The sequence below is a fragment of the Theropithecus gelada genome, chromosome 16 (assembly GCF_003255815.1).
Source record: "Theropithecus gelada isolate Dixy chromosome 16, Tgel_1.0, whole genome shotgun sequence".
Taxonomy (NCBI): domain Eukaryota; kingdom Metazoa; phylum Chordata; class Mammalia; order Primates; family Cercopithecidae; genus Theropithecus; species Theropithecus gelada.
In genome coordinates this window covers 30,514,318-30,533,105 of record NC_037684.1, presented here as the reverse complement: position 1 = coordinate 30,533,105, position 18,788 = coordinate 30,514,318, and the positions used below count along the sequence as shown (strand labels likewise).

Below are 18,788 nucleotides of genomic sequence, written 5' to 3'. Positions count from 1 at the left end.
TGCCTCCCAGGTTCAAGTGATTCTCCTGCCTCAGTCTCCCGAGTAGCTGAGATTACAGGCATGAGCCACCATGCTGGCTGATTTTGTATTTTTAGTAGAGACGGGGTTTCTCCATGTTGGTCAGGCTGGTCTTGAACTCCCGACTTCAGGTGATCCACCCGTCACAGCCTCCCAAAGTGCTGGGATTACAGGTGTGAGCCACCACACCCAGCCCAGCCGATGAACTCTTAAAGGAACGCTACCTGACAGTAAACCTGCTCCTTACATCAAATGGGCACTTTTTTTTTTTTTTTTGAGACAGTCTTGCTCTGTCACCCAAGCTGGAGTGCAGCAGCATGATGTCGGTTCACTGCAACCTCTGCCTCCTGGGTTCAAGTGATTCTCATGCCTCAGTCTCCCAAGTAGCTGGGACTACAGGTGTGCGCCACCACGTCCAGCTAATTTTTGTATTTTTAGTGGAGGCGGGGTTTCACCATGTTGGCCAGGCTGGTCTCAAACTCCTGACCTCATGTGATCCACATGCCTCAGCCTCCCAAAGTGCTGGGATTACAGGTGTGAGCCACCATGCCCTGCCAGAATGAGCACCTCTGCAAAGGAAGTACACAAGAGCTGAGGTGTCAACATGTTTATTTATTTTTTAATAGAGATAGGGTCTCATTATATTGCCCAGGCTGATGTTGAAATCCTGGGCTCAAGCAATCCTCCTATCTCGGCCTCTAAAAGTGCTAGGATTGGCTGGGTGCAGTGGCTCATGCCTGTAATCCCAGCACTTTGGGAGGCCAAGGCGGGCAGATAACGAGGTCAGGAGATCGAGACCATCCTAGCTAACATGGTGAAACCCCGCCTCTACTAAAAATACAAAAAAATGGCTAGGCGCAGTGGCTCACGCCTGTAATCCCAGCACTTTGGAAGGCAGAGGCAGGCGGATCACCTGAGGTCAGGTGTTCGAGATAAGCCTGGGCAACATGGTAAAATTCCATCTCAACAAAAATACAAAATTAGCTGGGAGTGGTGGCACATGCCTGTAATCCCAGCTACTCGGAAGGCTAAGGGAGGAGAACTGCTTGCACCTGGGAGGCAGAGGCTGCGGTGAGCTGAGATTGTGCCATTGCACTCCAGCCTGGGCAACAAGAGTAAATCTCCATCTCACCAAAAAAAAAAAAAAAAATTAGTCTGGCATGGTGGCAGGTGCCTGTAGTCCCAGCAACTCAGGAGGCTGAGGCAGGAGAATGGCGAGAACCTGGGAGGTGAAGCTTGCAGTGAGCCAAGATCGTGCCACTGCACTCCAGCCTGGGCGACAGAGCGAGACTCTGTCTCAAAAAAAATAAAAAATAAAACAAAAATTTAAAAAGAAGTGCTAGGATTAACATCTTTAATTTTAATTCAGTTGTTCAACAGCATTTAAAGTGAGGTGTTACAAGAAACAACTAACAAAAAGGCCAGGCATAGTGGGTCACACCTGTAATCCCGGCACTTTGGGAGGCTGAAGTAGGAGGCATGCTTGAGCCCAGGAGTCCAAGACTAGCTTGGGCAACATAACAAAACCCCATCTCTAAAAAAATTAAAAATTATCAGCCTGGGCAACATAGCGAAACCCATCTCTAAAAAAATTTTAAACATTAGCCAGGCATGGTGACACATGCCTGTAGTCTCAGCTACTCCAGAGGTTCAGGCACAAGAATCACTTGAGCCCAGGGGGTTGAGGCTGCTGTGAGCCGTGATTGCACCACTGCACCACAGCCTGGGCAACAGAATGAGACCCAGTCTCAAAAAAACAATCATAAAATAAAAATTAGCCAGGTGTGGTGGTGTGTGCCTGTGGTCCTACCTATGCAGGAGGCTGAGTTGGGAGGATCTCTTGAGGCCAGGAGTTTGAGGCTGCAGTGAACTACAATCGTGCTGCTGCACTCCAGCCTGGGTGACAGAGGGAGACCCTGTCTCAAAACAAACCAAACAAACAAACAAAAAACTCCAGAGTAAAAAGATAACAAGCTTTCTTTTACCTGGATTTATCTCTCGGTAAGTTCCAATTCCATAAGCGTCTACTATGTTCTGAAAGCCATAGGTAAACTTGTTGGTTTTGTTATAGGTTGGGGGAGTCTGGTTTGTCTGCATCCTGTTCAAAATGGAAGGTACAGTGGAACCACTGTGTTCCTGAAAAACATGAGCACATTTATCAAAATTAGGTTATCCTCCTAATTGTGGTGGTGGTGGTTACACAGGTGTGTATTTCTCAAAACTCATCAAATGGTACACATAAAATATATGTATTTTCTTTTATGTAAATTATATCACAATAAAACTAATGAAAAAAAAATAAAACTAGATTATCTTTCCCAGCCTTTGGGAAAACTGGGACAAGGTATAACATTTATAATGGAAGATTTCTATTAGATCCTGTGAAATACATCCTCAATGTGAAAAAAATTTAACTTTAAAATATGTCACCAAAGAAAATGTAGAACTGCCTCCATATCTGCCTTTTTATGAAAGTTGTTCTCCCCCTTTCATGGAGAAAGCAAAGTATGTTCTCTGGCTCTCCTTCTTCACTACATTCTCTTAACTTCCTGATCCCTTGCAGTCTGGTTGAGCATGCTTATGCAAAGTGACTGGCTCCTGACCAAAGAGCTTCTCTCCCCAATGCACACCCCTGACATTGGAGATCTTTGGTGAAAATCTTTCCTCCTTAGGAGTTCTCCCCCTGCTCGCTAACCATTCCTTTTCTCTCTTTGCTGGTTGTTTCTGCTCTGCCTACCTGATAGCATTGCAGGCCCCCAACCTTTTTTTTCTCTCTATGACCTCCCTCTTGGAGGTCTCATTGCCTTCCATTCTCATGACTCCCATCTTCCTTAGCTTTGTCCCCTTGACTGCTTGACATTTCCACAAGGACCTCAATGTGACTGGAACTGAACTTACCATCTCTCCCCAATCAATAAGCTTCTCTTGCTGAACATTTACTTCCATCATTGGAACCCTAATTCTCCTGGTCACTCAGCTTTGATGCCTCAAAAAGATGTTTAAATCTTTCTCTTTGTATTTCTCCTGCACCTTGCTAGGAACCAGGTATCCCTACTGATTTTTCCTGCAGAACATCTCACAATTCGTCATTTTTTTTTCCCATTTTCAAGTCCTACCTGGGGATTCTTATCATTTACTACTCTATGTCTACAATAACCTCCTAACTGAACCCGTACCTACAGAATCTCTTCACCCTTCAATCCAACCTAGATACTATCAGCAGATTACTCTTTTAAAACTGCTTTGAGCCAGAAGCAGTGGCTCATACCTGTAATTCCTGTACTTTGGGAGGCTGAGGCGGGTGGATCACCTGAGGTCAGGAGTTCGAACCAGCTTGGCCAACATGATGAAACCCGGTCTCAACTAAAAATACAAAAAGTTAGTTGGGTGTGGTGGCGCACGCCTGTAATCCCAGCTACTCAGGAGGCTGAGGCAGGAGAATCACTTGAACCAGGGAGGTGGAGGTTGCAGTGAGCTGTGATCATGCCACTGCACTCCAGCCTGGGCAACGAGAGCAAAACTCCTTCTCCCAAAAAAAAAAAAAAAAAAATCTCCGAAGGTGAAATGTCATAAAAATGACGTTAATGCTACTATTTATTTTATCTTTTGAGATGGAATCTCGTTCTGTTGCCCAGGATGGAGTGCAGTGGCGCCATCTCGGCTCACCACAAGCTCTGCCTCCCAGATTCACTCCATTCTCCTGCCTCAGCCTCCCAAGTAGCTGGGACTACAGGCACCCACCACCACGCCTAGCTAATTTTTTGTATTTTTAGTAGAGACAGGGTTTCACCGTGTTAGCCAGGATGGTCTTGATCTCTTGACCTCGTGATCTGCCCGCCTCGGCCTCCCAAAGTGCTGGGATTTCAGGCATGAGCCACCGTGCCCGGCCAAAAATGACGTTAATGTTACTATTGATGGGAACCTCTCTTCCTGGCCACGAGCTGCGTTGCTAGCTTTGGGGACTCACCGTGCCCCTTCTGAGTGCAAACTGGATGGAGTCAAGGTCGGTGACAGGGCACCAGACCTCTGCAATCAAGCATTTCTGAGTCACATCTATGTTGCACAGGTTCAGGGTGTGGTAGATGGCCTTCATCTTCCGCACTTTGATGAACCAGACACGGATGTTCTTAGCAGCCGCCTGCAGAACCCTCTGGCGGTGATCCTCCGTTTGATTTAGAACCTTTGGGGAGAAAAGGAACAAGCGAGGGATCCTTTTAACACCAGATTTAGATCTCAGGATATGAATGGCAAAGAGGCACAGCTTTCTGAAAAGAATTGCCAGGGAATTGTCTTTTTCTTCCTCTGGCTAGAATAGTTTCTTTTTTCCCAATTACAAGAAATTAGAGTTCTAGTTACTAACATTCACTTTTATTTAGCTTCAACCTGAAAAGAAAACTGAGAAAATTGTTTTTTCGCTTTTCTATATATGTTCAATCCTACCACCAGTCCAAGGCGTAACAAATGTAGGTCACTACATTTAACTTGGCTCATTAAAGAGCAACAACTTTCTATGTGGGGACTGTAACTCAGACTTGAAGAAGTAGGCATCACGAGCCCAGGAGCTGATAAATGAACAAATCCACACAGAACCCCCTGCACATGGGTCAGCAACAGGAGAGGGCGGAAAGAGGCGGTGCTGAATACCACCGCCTGCCTACGCTGGAAACATGGGCCAGGAGACGCCGTGGGATCAGGAGCACCTGTGATCTTTACAGGGGGCTTGGACTGCCACAGACCACTGCCATCATGAGGGCAGCTAAGGTGTTACCTTTATGTCAGGCTTCTCAGAGGAAAAAATGGTTCAGTGTTGATCCTTTCGAAACCAGTACAGATTTCCCTCAGAGGAATCACAGTGCCAAGACTAGGGTGGGAGGAAGGTACAGGAACATTTTACATTCCATTGGCTTAATACCAAATATTTAAGTTTTTTTTTTTTTTTTTGAGACGGAGTCTCGCTCTGTGGCCCAGGCTGGAATGCAGTGGCGTGGTCTTGGCTCACTGCAACCTCCGCCTCCCGGGTTCAAGTGATTCTCTTGCCTCAGCCTCGCAAGTAGCTGGGATTACAGGCGCACGCCACCACGCATGGCTAATTTTTGTATTTTTAGTAGAGACGGGGTTTCACCATGTTGGTCAGGCTGGTCTCGAACTCCTGACATCATGATCCACTTGCCTTGGCCTCCCAAAGTGTTGGGATTACAGGCGTGAGCCAACACGTCCAGCCCATATTTCAGTTTTTAATAGCAGAAGTGTAGCTAAGCCTGCTGCTTCCAATTGGAAGAAATTAGGCAAGCAACCCAAAGCACAAGTCTCCACCATAGATAATTCTTCAAGTGAGTTCAGAACAAAGCAGTAATTACTCCCTGAAAAACTGTCTTGGGCAGAGGAAGGTGACCTCCATAAAGAGGTTTGTTTTGTTTTGTTTTTAAAAGCAAAGCCATGGCATGCTAGGGAAATACATCACTTGAAGATAGCTACTTTCTTTCCTTCTGGTTGTGGACCATTTCACAATTACTCTTACTCACTCCTGTAATCCCAGCACTTTGGGAGGCCAAGGCAGGAGGACTGCTTGAGGTCAGGAGTTCCAGACCACTTTGGGCAACATAGTGAGAACCTATCTCCACAAAAACATACCAAAAAATAATTAGCTGGGCATGACAGCAAGCACCTGTAGTCCTAGCTACTTGGGAGGCTGAGACAGATTGCTTGAGCCTAGTCGGTCAAGGCTGCAGTGAGCCAAGACTGTGCCACTGCATTCCAGCCTGGGTGATAGAGTGAGATCTGTCTTTAAAACAAAACAGAACAAACAAACAAAAAAACCTTTTTCTAGAAGGATGCTAAAGAAACTAGCAAACAATGTTCTATTTGCCTTTCTCTTTCCTCATCTCACTCCTTGGTATTCAATCCCTTTTAAACTTCCAGTTCCTACAGCTAGATTTTTAAAAAATCAAATTTTGGTCAGTTATAATGTCTACTGCACATGCTCTTTACATCTACCCATAGGACTGGAAGAAGATTAAGACAGCCTTAGAACCCAGAATGTACTAATATAGCCTATCACTCACCAGCAGTTCTAAAACTCTCTCTCTCTGGTTAAACAGGTAAGTGTATCTCAAAGGAGCCAGCAACAGTTCAGATTGGTGGGTCATACATGATGGAGGTCACTGAGAGTTGAAATGGAAGTTACAGGCTGGGCATGGTGGCTCATACCTGTAATCCCAGCACTTTGGGAGGCTGAGGCAGGCAGATCACCTGAGGTCAGGAGTTCCAGGCCAGCCTGGCCAACATGGCAAAACCCCGTCTCTACTAAAAATACAAAAATTAGCCAGGTGTGGTGGCAGGCGCCTGTAATCCCAGCTACTTGAGAGGTTGAGGCAGGAGAATCGCTTGAACCCGGGAGGCAGAGGTTGCAGTGAACCAAGATCGCGTCACTGCACTCTAGCCTGGAAGACAGAGCAAGACTCTGTCTCCAAAAAAAAAAAAGAGAAATGGAAGTTACAACGTATCTCTGACAATTCTGCCACTGCCAAAAGGAACTGCCTTTGGGATTATGCATGTTTATTAATATTCTAAGGGGGTAATCATCCCTTTCATTCTTTCAAAGGGAACAAAGCCCCACTTACCAGTCTTTCCTTCCATGTACACATAGTTCACAACTCCTCCCTCAGAGCTCTGTGGTAACTGTAGTGTGCATAAACCACACTTACTAAAATTTGGCAAACCTCCAACACAGTCTCTTCTTGGGTACAAAAGTCACACCAGGGCTTTTTGGCTAGACTGTGTGGTTAAGATCAAAGGTGACCGCAGGGATGCATGCCGAGCTACTGGGACTGGCTGCCTCAGGAGGGTGTGTGGGAGAGGGCAGAACTGACTTCTCATGTATTTTTAGATTGTCTGATATATATTTTTCTTAACTAAGCATACTTTTAAAAAATTATTATTATAAAAACTATCAGCCGGGCGTGGTGGCTCACACCTGTAATCCAGCACTTTGGGAGGCCAAGGCAGGCAGATCATGTGGTTAGGAGATCGAGACCATCCTGGCTAACACGGTGAAATCCCGTCTCTACTAAAAAATACAAAAAATTAGCCGGGCGTGTGGCGGGCGCCTGTGGTCCCAGCTACTCAGGAGGCTGAGGCAGGAGAATGGCATGAACCCAGGAGGCGGAGCTTGCAGTGAGCTGAGATCGTGCCACTGCACTCCAGCCTGGGCGACAGAGTGAGACTCTGTCTCAAAAAAACAAAAAACAAACAAAAAAACACTATCTCAGACTTGGCTTGGCACAATGGCTCACGCCTGTAATCCCAGCACCTTGGGAGGCTGAGGCAGGTGGATCACTTGAGGTCAGGAGTTCAAGGCCAGCCTGGCCAATATGGTAAAACCCCATCCCTACTACAAATATAAAAATTAGGCCAGGCACAGTGATTCACGCTTGTAATTCCAGCACTTTGGGAGGCCGAGGTGGGAGGATCACTTGAGGTCAGGAGTTTGAGACCAGCCTGGCCAACATGGTGAAACCCTGTCTCTACTAAAAATACAAAAATTAGCCAGGTTTAGTGGCACATGCTTGTAATTCCAGCTACTTGGGAGGATGAGGCAGGAGAATCGCTTAAACCTGGGAGGCAGAGGTTGCAGTGAGCCAAGATCACGCCACTGCACTCCAGCCTGGGCAAAAGAGCGAGACTCCGTCTCAAAAAAAATAAACGAAAATACAAAAATTAGTTAGGCATGATGGCACATGCCTGTAATTCCAGCTACTCAGGAGGCTGAGGCAGGAGGATCACTTGAGCCTAGGAGGCAAAGGTGATCTGAGATAGCACCATGGCACTTCAGCCTGGGTGACAGAGTGAGACTCTGTCTCAAAAAAAAAAAAAAAAAAAAATCTCAGAGTCATGAGGTGGAGAGGAATTGAATATGCTAGGCAACAACGAATCTAGATGCTTAGCATTCCTGTCTCGTTTGAGGAGGGCTAATGCTATTTTTAACCATCATTTCCTGACACTTTCTCAGCTCCCAGAAGGACATATTACCCATGGACATTTCTTTTTTTGGTATCCTGGTTTGCTACAGGTGCCTTGTAGACCATTAGCATTTCAAGGAAGGAGGATGGTCTTGTATTCCAGTATTTCACAAAAACAAATTCCTTCCAGCCTTCTGCATACCATTTGGAGATCATCAATTCTAGTATTCACTCCGGAAGCCATTTCCTTCCTCTCCTGTGGTGTCTCAGGACAGGGATAGAGTGAGGCTCGGAACCTGGAATGTAGGAACATCGAAGTTTCTTAACTTATCTAATTTAAATAAGGTCAGAAAGTAATCCTAATGTACCAGAAGGACCAAAACAGGATTAGGTCAGACCAATGTATTAAGTCAATACTAATTTTCTTTTTTTTTTTGAGATGGAGTTTTGCTGTATCACCCAGGCTGGAGTGAAGTGGCACAATCTCAGCTCACTGCAACCTCTGCCCCTGGGTTCCAGCAGTTCTCCTGCCTCAGCCTCCCGAGTACCTGGGATTATAGGCACCTGCCACCACACCTGGCTAATTTTTGTATTTTTACTAGAGACGGGGTTTCACCACATTGGCCAGGCTGGTCTCGAACTCCTGACCTTAGGCGATCCACCCACCTCGGCCTCCCAAAGTGCTGGGATTACAGGCATGAGCCACCGCGTCCAGCCTAAGTCAACACTATGTGAAATGACCTGCAGACGAAGCAATTATAACATCTGAACTATCTTGACATTCTCTGTAGCTATGAAATTCCCTTGAGATTAAAAAAAAAAAAAAAGTAAAGCAAATTATATTGTAAATTAACGGAGTAAGATGGCATGGAAAAAATTCTGTCCCTAGGCCAGGCGCAGTGGCTCACGCCTGTAATCCCAGCACTTTGGAAGGCTGAGGCAGGTGGATTGCTTGATTCTAGAAGTTTAAGACAAGCCTGAGCAACACGGTGAAACCTCGTCTCCACAAAAAATACAAAAATTAGTTGGGCACAGTGGCACATGCCTGTAGTCCCAGCTACTCACAAGGTTGAGGTGGGAGAATCAACTGAGCTCAGGAAGTCAAGGCTATAGTGAGCTGTGATCACGCCACTGCACTTTAGCCTGGGCAATGGAGTGAGACCCTGCCTCAAAAAAAAAAAAAAAAGGCCAGGCACAGTGGCTTATGCCTGTAACACCAGCACTCTGAGAGCTGAGGCGGGCAGATCGCTTGACATGAGGAGTTTGAGACCAGCCTGGCCAACATGGCGAAACCCTATCTCTACTAAAAAAACAAAAATTAGCCAGGCGTGGTGGCGCACATCTGTAGTCCCAGCTACTTGGGAGGCTAAGGCAGGAGAAATCGCCTGAACCCTGGAGGTGAAGGTTGCAGTGGGCTGTGATTGTGCCACTGCACTCCAGCCTGGATGGCAGCTCGAGACTCCATCTCAAAAAAAAAATCTGTCCCTAAGGCAGAATTTCAGAAAATTGAAGGACATAACATCTATGCTAAGTACAGAGACTCACTGTCCCAGAATAATATGGCATTTATAAACCATGAGTCCTTAAGAATTATTTTTCCCCAAGTTAAGGAAATTGTGGTTCTTTTTTTCAGTTTTTAGTTTTTTATAGACATGGGGTCTCACTAAGTTGGCCAGGCTGGTCTTCAAATCCTGGGGTCAAACAATCCTCCTGCCTCGGCCTCCTAAAGTGTTGGGATTACAGGCATGAGCCATTGTATCTGGCCACAACTGTGGTTCTGATGGTATTTTTTTTAATGAATTTAGGGCCGCGTGCAGTGGTTCACACCTGTAATCCCAGCACTTTGGGAAGCCGAGGTGGGTGGATCACCTGAGGTCAGGAGTTTGAGACCAGCCTGGCCAACATGGTGAAACCCCTTCTCTACTAAAATACAACAAAAAATTTGCTGGGCGTGGTGGCAGGTGCCTGTAATCTCAACTACTCAGGAGGCTGGAGAATCACTTGAACCTGGGTGGCAGAAGTTGCAGTGCACCGAGATCACACCATTGCACTCCAGCCTGGGCATGGAGTGAGACTCGGTCAGAAAAAAAAAAAAAGGAAAAAGAATTTAGTGGCTCACACCTCTAATCCCAGCACTTTGGGAGGTTGAGATGGGCAGATCCCTTGAGTCCAGGAGTTCCAGGCCAGCCTGAGCAACATGGCAAAACCCTGTCTCTACAAAGAATACAAAAAATTAGCCAGGTATGGTGGGTGCACGCCTGTAGTCCCAGCTACCCTAGAGGCTGAGGCAGGAGAATCCCCTGAGCCCAGGCAGTCAAGGCTGCAGTGAGTGTGATCATACCACTGCACTCCAGCCTGGGTGACAGAGTGAGATCCCCCATCTGAACAACAAAAATAAAAATAAAAATGAATTCAGGTTATTTTGAATTGATTAAAATAGCCCCTAACATTATTAAAAGATAAATTCACTGTGTCGAGGTAGACTAAAAAGGATTTGTATTTCACTATTCTGAACTTTAAGACTCAACATTTGGGCAGCATGGCTGTGCCCTCCTGGTAGAGGCATGCCTCTCTTACCCTTCACAGATTTTCTTGACTCTGTTTTTCAGCTGATCGCCTTGGAAGAAAATGATAAACACAGACTTGTGCACGTAGTCACCCTAGGCCCCAGAATAAAAAAACAAGAGTTCAGACTTCTGTATCTGGATGAAAATCTCTTAAATAACCAACTTTTTTGGTGATGTAAGAACAACAGGCATTCTTTAAGGACACGGCAATCCCGCACTTTAACCACTGCCCTCACTCCATTTCCTAAGCTTCACTATAAGAACATCTACCCTATAATCTCTAATTCACAAAAATCTTTCTCTATTTGTTTTTTTGACTCAACCAGGAGCTTGAAGCTAAAATGATGCTCCTCTTAGCACTGTTTAGACTTATTTACCAATTCAACTTTAAATCTTATATTGCCTGAATGATAAAAGTATAGGAGAGAAAAGAGAAGGAAGCCATTTCTGTCTGTTCTGGGACTTAGAAATTCTTAGATAAACGGGGCTGAATAACTACAAGGAACTGAGTCCCTAGGAAGAATGCTGATGTAGAATCCCACAATTCAAGCTAATCTGGACTTTATGGGGCAGGGAGGAAGGTAATCCATTCCAAATACCAAATTTATACCTGAAGTAAGATGCAAGGACTGGAAGGAAAGATCAGAAAAAAAGGTATATGGCGTGTTAACCAGGATTGTCTCTGGTTGTCGGCATATTCTCATAGTCATACACAGCACGTACAGCTTTTATAATAATAAACAAAACTTCAGAAGGATAAAAGGAGATAAGGAGTGAAGAAAATTAGGCTCAAGGGTCTGAAATCCCTAAATTCTCTAGGCTAAACTAGAATCCATTCTTTGTGCGGCCTGATCTGTTATAGATATCCAGGGTCCCCATTTTTGGATTTGTTGTTAAAATAACCTTTCTGTTGCCAAGAGGAAACCTGACTGAATATTCCTGAGAAAAGTTCCTCATTAGTGTGACTGCAGATTACAATGTTTCCACAACTCGAAGGCCTTTGGCAAGATTCTGAAACTATACCCCTAAGCGGGGGGTTCACCTGAAGTGTCACCATACTCTTTCACAGCATGGAGGATGAAAGCCCTGCAGCTGCACAGCCCACCCAATCTGAGAAATCTCATAGTTCAATCTCTCTTCTTAGGTAAAGACACTAATTTAAGAAATTCACAAGATAATTCAAAACAGAAAAACTAACTTCAGGTTTCTAAATAACACTCGTACAAAAGCAAAGTAAAATTTTTGCAGTACATTTATCTTTACCTGTACTCCCTGAAATCAGGACTCACCACACCTAAATGCAGGTTTAGATGATAAACTCTGTCCCATTATGGCAAATGCCAAGATGTTAAACTGTTTCTACTTCCTGAAGTACTGGGTGGGGAAGATCATCCTATTTTGTGCGATATCTATAAACTAAGTTTCTAATCCTTCCAACAAACAAACAAAAAAACTTTACCAAGTAAAATTTCATCAGCTTATTAAGACCACAGTTTAGGAAATCTCTCCTTCTCTTTTTATACATGAATATTACCAAATTTGGGGCTGGGCAGGGTGACTCACGCCCATAATCCCAACACTGTGACAGGCCGAGGCAGGCGGATCACTTGAGATCAGAAGTTCAAGATCAGCCTGGGCAACATGGTAAAACAGTCTCTACTGAAAATACAGAAAAAATCAGCCAGGCATCATGGCGCACGCCTGTAATCCCCAGCTATTTGGGAGGCTGAGCAGGAGAATTGCTTGAACCCAGGAAGTGGAGGTTGTGGTGAGCCGAGATCACGCCACTGCACTCCAGCCTGGACAACAGAGTGAGACTCTGCCTCAAAAAAAAAAAAAAAAAAAAAACAAAAACCAAATTTGGAACCAGATATCTTGCTTTAAAGTTAATTTTCACAAAAGACAAATAAGTGAAAATAAAAATTTCTAATCAGAATAACATCTACATGGGTAAACCTGAAAATATGTATATGTCATGTATACATCACACATTCCTACATATCTATGACAGCAATTAACTTAGAGGAAGTACTTCAAATTCTCCAATTAGAGCAGAGATAAAGATAATGGCTCCTCTGTGGAAGCGCTGGATTCAGGTGGCCCCATGCTACGTGACTGCTCTGGGCTCCCTTTACAAGACCTACTCCACAGGATGCAATCTCCTTGTCTTACAGTCACAGGATCCTCCAGGGGGTTCTCGATTTCAGCCTGTCGCAGGAACACATTTCCCCGGCATACCCGCCAAAGCATGCGCTCAAAAGTAGGGATGCGCTCCCGGTTAATGACACCAGCCACGAAGCTGTGGGGAGAAGAGGCAGATTGGAAACCTATTCCATGTCAGGGGATGGAAGGTTTTAAGACAAGTCTTGTTCCCAGCCTCACTTATGAACCCAGCAGAGAGCTGACAGAGCAACTCAGGCATGAATCCAGAGCTGTAGGACTATCTCAACAGGCTCAGAGGAGGGCATATCCTGGTAGCAAGTGAATCCCCAGTCTCATTGCTCTTCTGAACAGCAGAGATGAACATGGCCCCACTGAACACAGAAAGGTTGACATGGCACTTACCCAAGTCTTAAAGGCGTGCCTCTTCCCATCTCACTTGGCTCCAAGAGGGATGAGGACTCTTCCAACAGGTCTGGATCCGCCATCTGCTGATGATGCAATTCAGCCTGAATTCACAAATCAATTAATATCTAATGAAAATAGTTAGTGGCATGCAGGGAACGAGGAACCAGGAGACAGGTTCAGAAAATAAGGATGAAAAAGAAAACAAACCACCAAAAGACAAGATATACCCATAAAAAGACAAGAAGAATAGGGGACGAAAACCAATAAAACAAATGTGAGGTAAAGAAAGCATAATTGCCCCAGTAAAGCATCTGGGGATATGGTTTTAGAAATAAGGAATAAAAGAAAAAAACATTAAGTGATGGTGACATGTATAAATCTGTTACTTGGTGGAAGCCATTTTCTCTCCTATGTTTCCCTGAATTAACCATGAAGGTGCCAGGAAATACCTCTGCATGTAGATAGGAAGCTAAAATCTCTCTCCCTTCTGTGCAATAATGAAGACGCTCTGCAGATACTCTCAACATTTAATTTCTGGGCAGCTACAAACTAGAATTTTCCCTGTGTGAGAACGTGAAAGATAGAGGCTCTCTTTCCAAGGAAGAAGCAAGGCACTGCCACTGTCTTTGAATACTGTGTAGTCTGGAGAAAGACAGAAGGGGCAGCTCCAGATATCTACGTTTCCAGCCCCTTTAAAATTCAGAACATGAGAACTTTCAGCATGGTCACTTACAGAATGCTCCAAGCCATGGGATTTAAAGAGTATTTATGTCTTCGAAAGGATAAGAAGCACAATAGCTGGACAAGCCTGTAAAAACATATCTGAATGTCCCATTTTCTGACTAGGAATCTTCTAAATAAGTTCACATAGGCTTTACAGTTGTAGGATTCTTGAGAACACAGCTCAAGAATCAAGTAAAGTGAAGGAAAAGCAACTGATAATAAGCCAAACTAGAGCTCATGGGCTGGTGTAATTGGTAAGATTTAAAATGACTTCCACCATGACAGTTTATACAATGAAATGAAGAAGGATCTTCCCACACATGGGTCTACGTTTCCTAGCCTCTCTCTACCCAACTCATCCTACCACCCTTTACTCCCATCAGAAAGGAGAAGCTGCTCCAAAAAACAAAACAAAACAAAACAAAAACCAGTCCAATCATCTTCTCCTTTGCCTCATCGCCCCAACTCTAATATCCAGGCAATACTTGTTTGACCAAAAACTAGGAGTAAACCAGAACAATCATCCTCTTCAAAAGCACAATAAGACAAAAAGTCAGAAGAGTTTTTCTCTATCATTTTCATTCCAAATTTCAATTTGATTCTACCCGTCAGCCACACTCTTAAAAAGCAGCACAGGGACCATCAGTTGATAAAGTCACGGGATCATAAACATAGCAAAAAGAGGGGAAAAACTGTGTATAAATTAGATGGTAAGTCTGAAGGCCTAAAAAATTGAAAGCAATCATTTTGGGAAGTAAGGATCAACACCGGAAGTGCAGAGAAATACTGTCATGAGATTAGAAAAGTTTAAGATGAGATCATGGAGACACTGGTTACCACTTGCTGTTACATGGAAGTTGAGGGGGTTCTTTCAGTTTCTACTTGCAATCAAGTCAGCTGACTGCAGGCAACTTGTTTTCAGGATCCCAATGATTACAACATTTCAACTTGTTCTTGATTATCCCTTGGCAAAAACCAGTGAGCCTGACTGCTACTCACAAGACTCCATCCTACTCGCCTGGATGTCTCACAAGACATGGTTTAAGTCAACCCTAAATATCAGACTCAATGCAAACACATGTGCTCTAAAGTGGACAACCGATGGAAAAGCAAACAGTACTTAGCAACTAGACCACTTCAAAGACTCTATCTAGGACTCTCTGAGAATAAAAACAACAAAATTAAAATTCAACAGAAACTTGCAATAATATTTGAATTGCTAATTTCACCATTTCATACTTAAGAATTCTGTCTTAGAGAGAAAGGTTACAAATTTTTAAATAAAATTGTGCCTGGTGAGAAACTAGGAAGACTAGAACCACCCACTAACAGAAGGCCTTTAAAGCAATATCTAAAACCGCGTGGCTGAGAGTATCTAAATCTTAGAGCAGGGGTGTCTCATCTTTTGGCTTCCCTGGGCCACACTGGAAGAAGAACTGTCTTGGGCCACACATAAAATACACTAACACTAATGATAACTAATGAGCTAAAAAAAAAAAAAAAAATTGCAAAAAAATCTCAAAATGTTTTGAGAGTTTACGAATCTGTGTTGGGCCACATTCAAAGCTGTCCTGGGCCGGGCGCGGTGGCTCAAGCCTGTAATCCCAGCACTTTGGGAGGCCGAGACGGGCGGATCACGAGGTCGGGAGATCGAAACCATCCTGGCTAACCTGGTGAAACCCCGTCTCTACTAAAAAAATACAAAAAATTAGCCGGGCGAGGTGGCGGGCGCCTGTAGTCCCAGCTACTCGGGAGGCTGAGGCAGGAGGATGGTGTGAACCCGGGAGGCGGAGCTTGCAGTGAGCTGAGATCCGGCCACTGCACTCCAGCCTGGGCGACACAGCCAGACTCCATCTCAAAAAAAAAAAAAAATAGAGATGGGGTTTCAGCATGTTGGCCAGATAGTGCTTGAACTCCTGAGCTCAGGTGATCCACCTACCTCAGCCTCCCAAAGTGCTGGGATTACAGGTGTGAGACACCATGCCCAGCCTTAACCATTTTTTAATGTACAATTCAGTGGCATTAATTACACTGACAATGTGCATAACTATCACCACTATTTATTTCCAAAATAAAAGAGAAACTCTGTTCCCATTAAGCAATTCTCCATTCCCCCCTTCTCCTAGCCCCTGGTTACCTGTAATCTACTTTCTGTCTCTATAAATTTGCCTAGTTTAGTCTAGATATTTCACTTAAGTGGAATAATACAATATTTGTCCTTTTACAATCTGGCTTATTTCACTTAGCATGTTTTCAAGTTTCATCCATGTTGTAGCACGTGTCATACTTTCATTCCTTTTTTTTCTTTTTGAGACGGAGTCTCGCTCTGTCGCCCAGGCTGGAGTGCAGTGGCGTGATCTTGGCTCAATGCAAGCTCCACCTCCCAGGTTCACGCCATTCTCCTGCCTCAGCCTCCTGAGTAGCTGGGACTACAGACACCCACCAGCATGCCCGGCTAATTTTTTATATTTTTATTAGAGATGGGGTTTCACCGTGTTAAGACAGATGGTCTCGATCTCCTGACCTCGTGATCCGCCCGCCTCGGCCTCCCAAAGTGCTGGGATTACAGGCATGAGCCACCGTACCCGGCCCATTCCTTTTTATGAAATTTAATTTTAATATTAAAGACTATCTCAGTCCAGGTGCGGTGGCTCATGCCTATAATCCCAGCTCTTTGGGAGACTGAGGTAGTCAGATTGCTTTGAGCTCAGGAGTTCAAGAACAGTCTGGGCAACATGGCCAAATCCCGTCTCTACTAAAATACAAAAATTAGCCGGGCATGATGGCAGGCGCCTGTAATCTCAGCTACTCAGGAGGCTGGGGCAGGAGAATCGCTTGACCCTGGGAGGCAGAAGGCGGAAGTTGCAGTGAGCCGAGATTGTGTCACTGCATTCCAGCCTGGGCAGCAGAGCAAGACTCTGCCTCAAAAAAAAAAAAAAAAAAAAAAAAAGAAAATTATGTCGTCAGAGTCCTAGAAGGAGTAAGAATGTAAGACCAAAAACTTATTCAAAGAAATAATGGCAGAAAATTTCTCAAATTTGACAAGAGACGTAGAACTACAAGTTCAAGAAGCTGAGAAACCACAAACATGATAAGCTCAAAGAAATCTATGCCAAGACACGTAATAATCTAACTCCTGAAAACTAATAACAAAGAAAAAATACTGACAGCAGTAAGAGAAAAACATCCTTCCCACAAAGGAAAAACAGATTGAACCACGGTAGATTTCTCATCAAAAACTAAAAAAGGGCAGAAGGAAGTGGCACAACGTTTTTCAAATGCTCAAAGAAAAAACTATCAAAAACAAAGAGAAATCAACATATTTTCAGATGAAGAAAAACTAACAGAATTTGTCATCTGTAGATCTACCCTTTTAAAAAATGGCTAAAAGGGGGCCAGGTGCAGAGACTCACTCCCGTAATCCCATCACTTTGGGAAAACGAGGCGGCGGATCACTTGAGACCAGGAGTTTGAGACCAGCCTGGCCGATGTGGCAAAACCCAGTCTCTACTAAAAATACAAAAATTTGCCAGGCATGGTGGCACATGACTATAGTTCCAGCTACTCTGGAGTCTGAGGCAGGAGAATCAGTTGAACCTGGGAGGTGGAGGTTGCAGTGAGCAGAGATCACACCCACTGCAATCCAGCCTTGATGACAGGGCAAGACTTCATCTCAAAAAAAAAGAAAAGAAAAGCTAAAGGAAGTTCTTGAAAAGAAAGAAAGGGAAATGATAAAAGAAGGGACCTTGGCTGGGCGCGGTGGCTCACGCCTGTAATCCCAGCACTTCAGGAAGCCGAGGCAGGCGGATCACGAGGTCAGGACATTGAGACCATCCCATCCTGGCTCACACAGTGAAACCCCGTCTCTACTAAAAATACAAAAAACTAGCCAGGCGTGATGGCGGGCGCCTGTAGTCCCAGCTACTCGGGAGGCTGAGGCAGGAGAATGGGGTGAACCCGGGAGGTGGAGCTTGCAGTGAGCCGAGATCGGGCCACTGCACTCCAGCCTGGGCGACAGAGCGGGACTCCGTCTCAAAAAAAAAAAAAAAAAAGAAAGGCCCTTGGAACATCAAGGTTGAAAAAAGGACACGGAAAGCAAATATATGAGTAATTACAATATGCTTTCCTTCTTGTATTAGTTACCTAGGGCTTCCATAACAAAATGTCGCAGACTGGGTAACTTGACCAACAGTATTTATTTTCTCACCGTTCTGGAGGCTGGAAGTCTAAGACTAAGGTGTTGGTAGATTTGGTTTTTCCTGAGGCCTATTTTCTTGGCCTGTAGATGGCCACCTTCTTGCTGTGTCCTCCCCTGGCCTTCTGTATGTGTGTGACCACTCCTGGTGCCTTTTCCTCTTCTTAAAAGGACACTGGGCCAGGTGCGGTGGCTCACCCCTGTAATCCATCACTTTGGGAGGCCAAGGCAGGCGGATCACCTAAGGTCGGGGGTTTGAGACCAGCCAACATGGAGAAACCCCGTCTCTACTGAAAAAACAAAATTAGCCAGGCGTGGTGGCACATGCCTGTAATCCCAGCTACTCAGGAGGCTGAGGTAGGAGAACTACTTGAACCCGGGAGACGGAGGTTGCGGTGAGCCGAGATTATGCCATCGCACTCCAGCCCGGGCAACAAGAGTGAAACTCCAGGCCGGGCGCGGTGGCTCAAGCCTGTAATCCCAGCACTTTGGGAGGCCGAGACGGGTGGATCACGAGGTCAGAAGATCGAGACCATCCTGGCGAACACGGTGAAACCCCGTCTCTACTAAAAAATACAAAAAACTAGCCGGGCGAGATGGCGGGCGCCTGTAGTCCCAGTTACTTGGGAGGCTGAGGCAGGAGAATGGCGTAAACCCGGGAGGCGGAGCTTGCAGTGAGCTGAGATCCGGCCACTGCACTCCAGCCCGGGCGACAGAGCGAGACTCCGTCTCAAAAAAAAAAAAAAAAAAAAAAAATTG

At 44.9% G+C, this 18,788-nt stretch overlaps 1 protein-coding gene across 6 annotated transcripts in view; it reads right to left on the bottom strand.

The window, feature by feature from the left end:
• ATP6V0A1 (ATPase H+ transporting V0 subunit a1) overlaps positions 1 to 18,788 on the bottom strand; it is a 73,145-nt gene that overhangs the window by 30,965 nt on the left and 23,392 nt on the right. For 4 of the 6 annotated variants that reach the window (XM_025363681.1, XM_025363682.1, XM_025363683.1 and 1 more), the window contains 6 exons: positions 13,109 to 13,191; positions 12,716 to 12,842; positions 10,554 to 10,636; positions 8,179 to 8,272; positions 3,986 to 4,198; positions 2,004 to 2,154 (listed from right to left, as the gene is read on the bottom strand). In XM_025363681.1, coding sequence (XP_025219466.1) covers positions 2,004 to 2,154; positions 3,986 to 4,198; positions 8,179 to 8,272; positions 10,554 to 10,636; positions 12,716 to 12,842; positions 13,109 to 13,191 — 751 coding nt within the window. Of the gene's footprint in view, positions 1 to 2,003; positions 2,155 to 3,985; positions 4,199 to 8,178; positions 8,273 to 10,553; positions 10,637 to 12,715; positions 12,843 to 13,108; positions 13,213 to 18,788 lie in introns of all 6 variants that reach the window. The other 2 variants (XM_025363678.1, XM_025363680.1) reach the window with 1 other exon arrangement.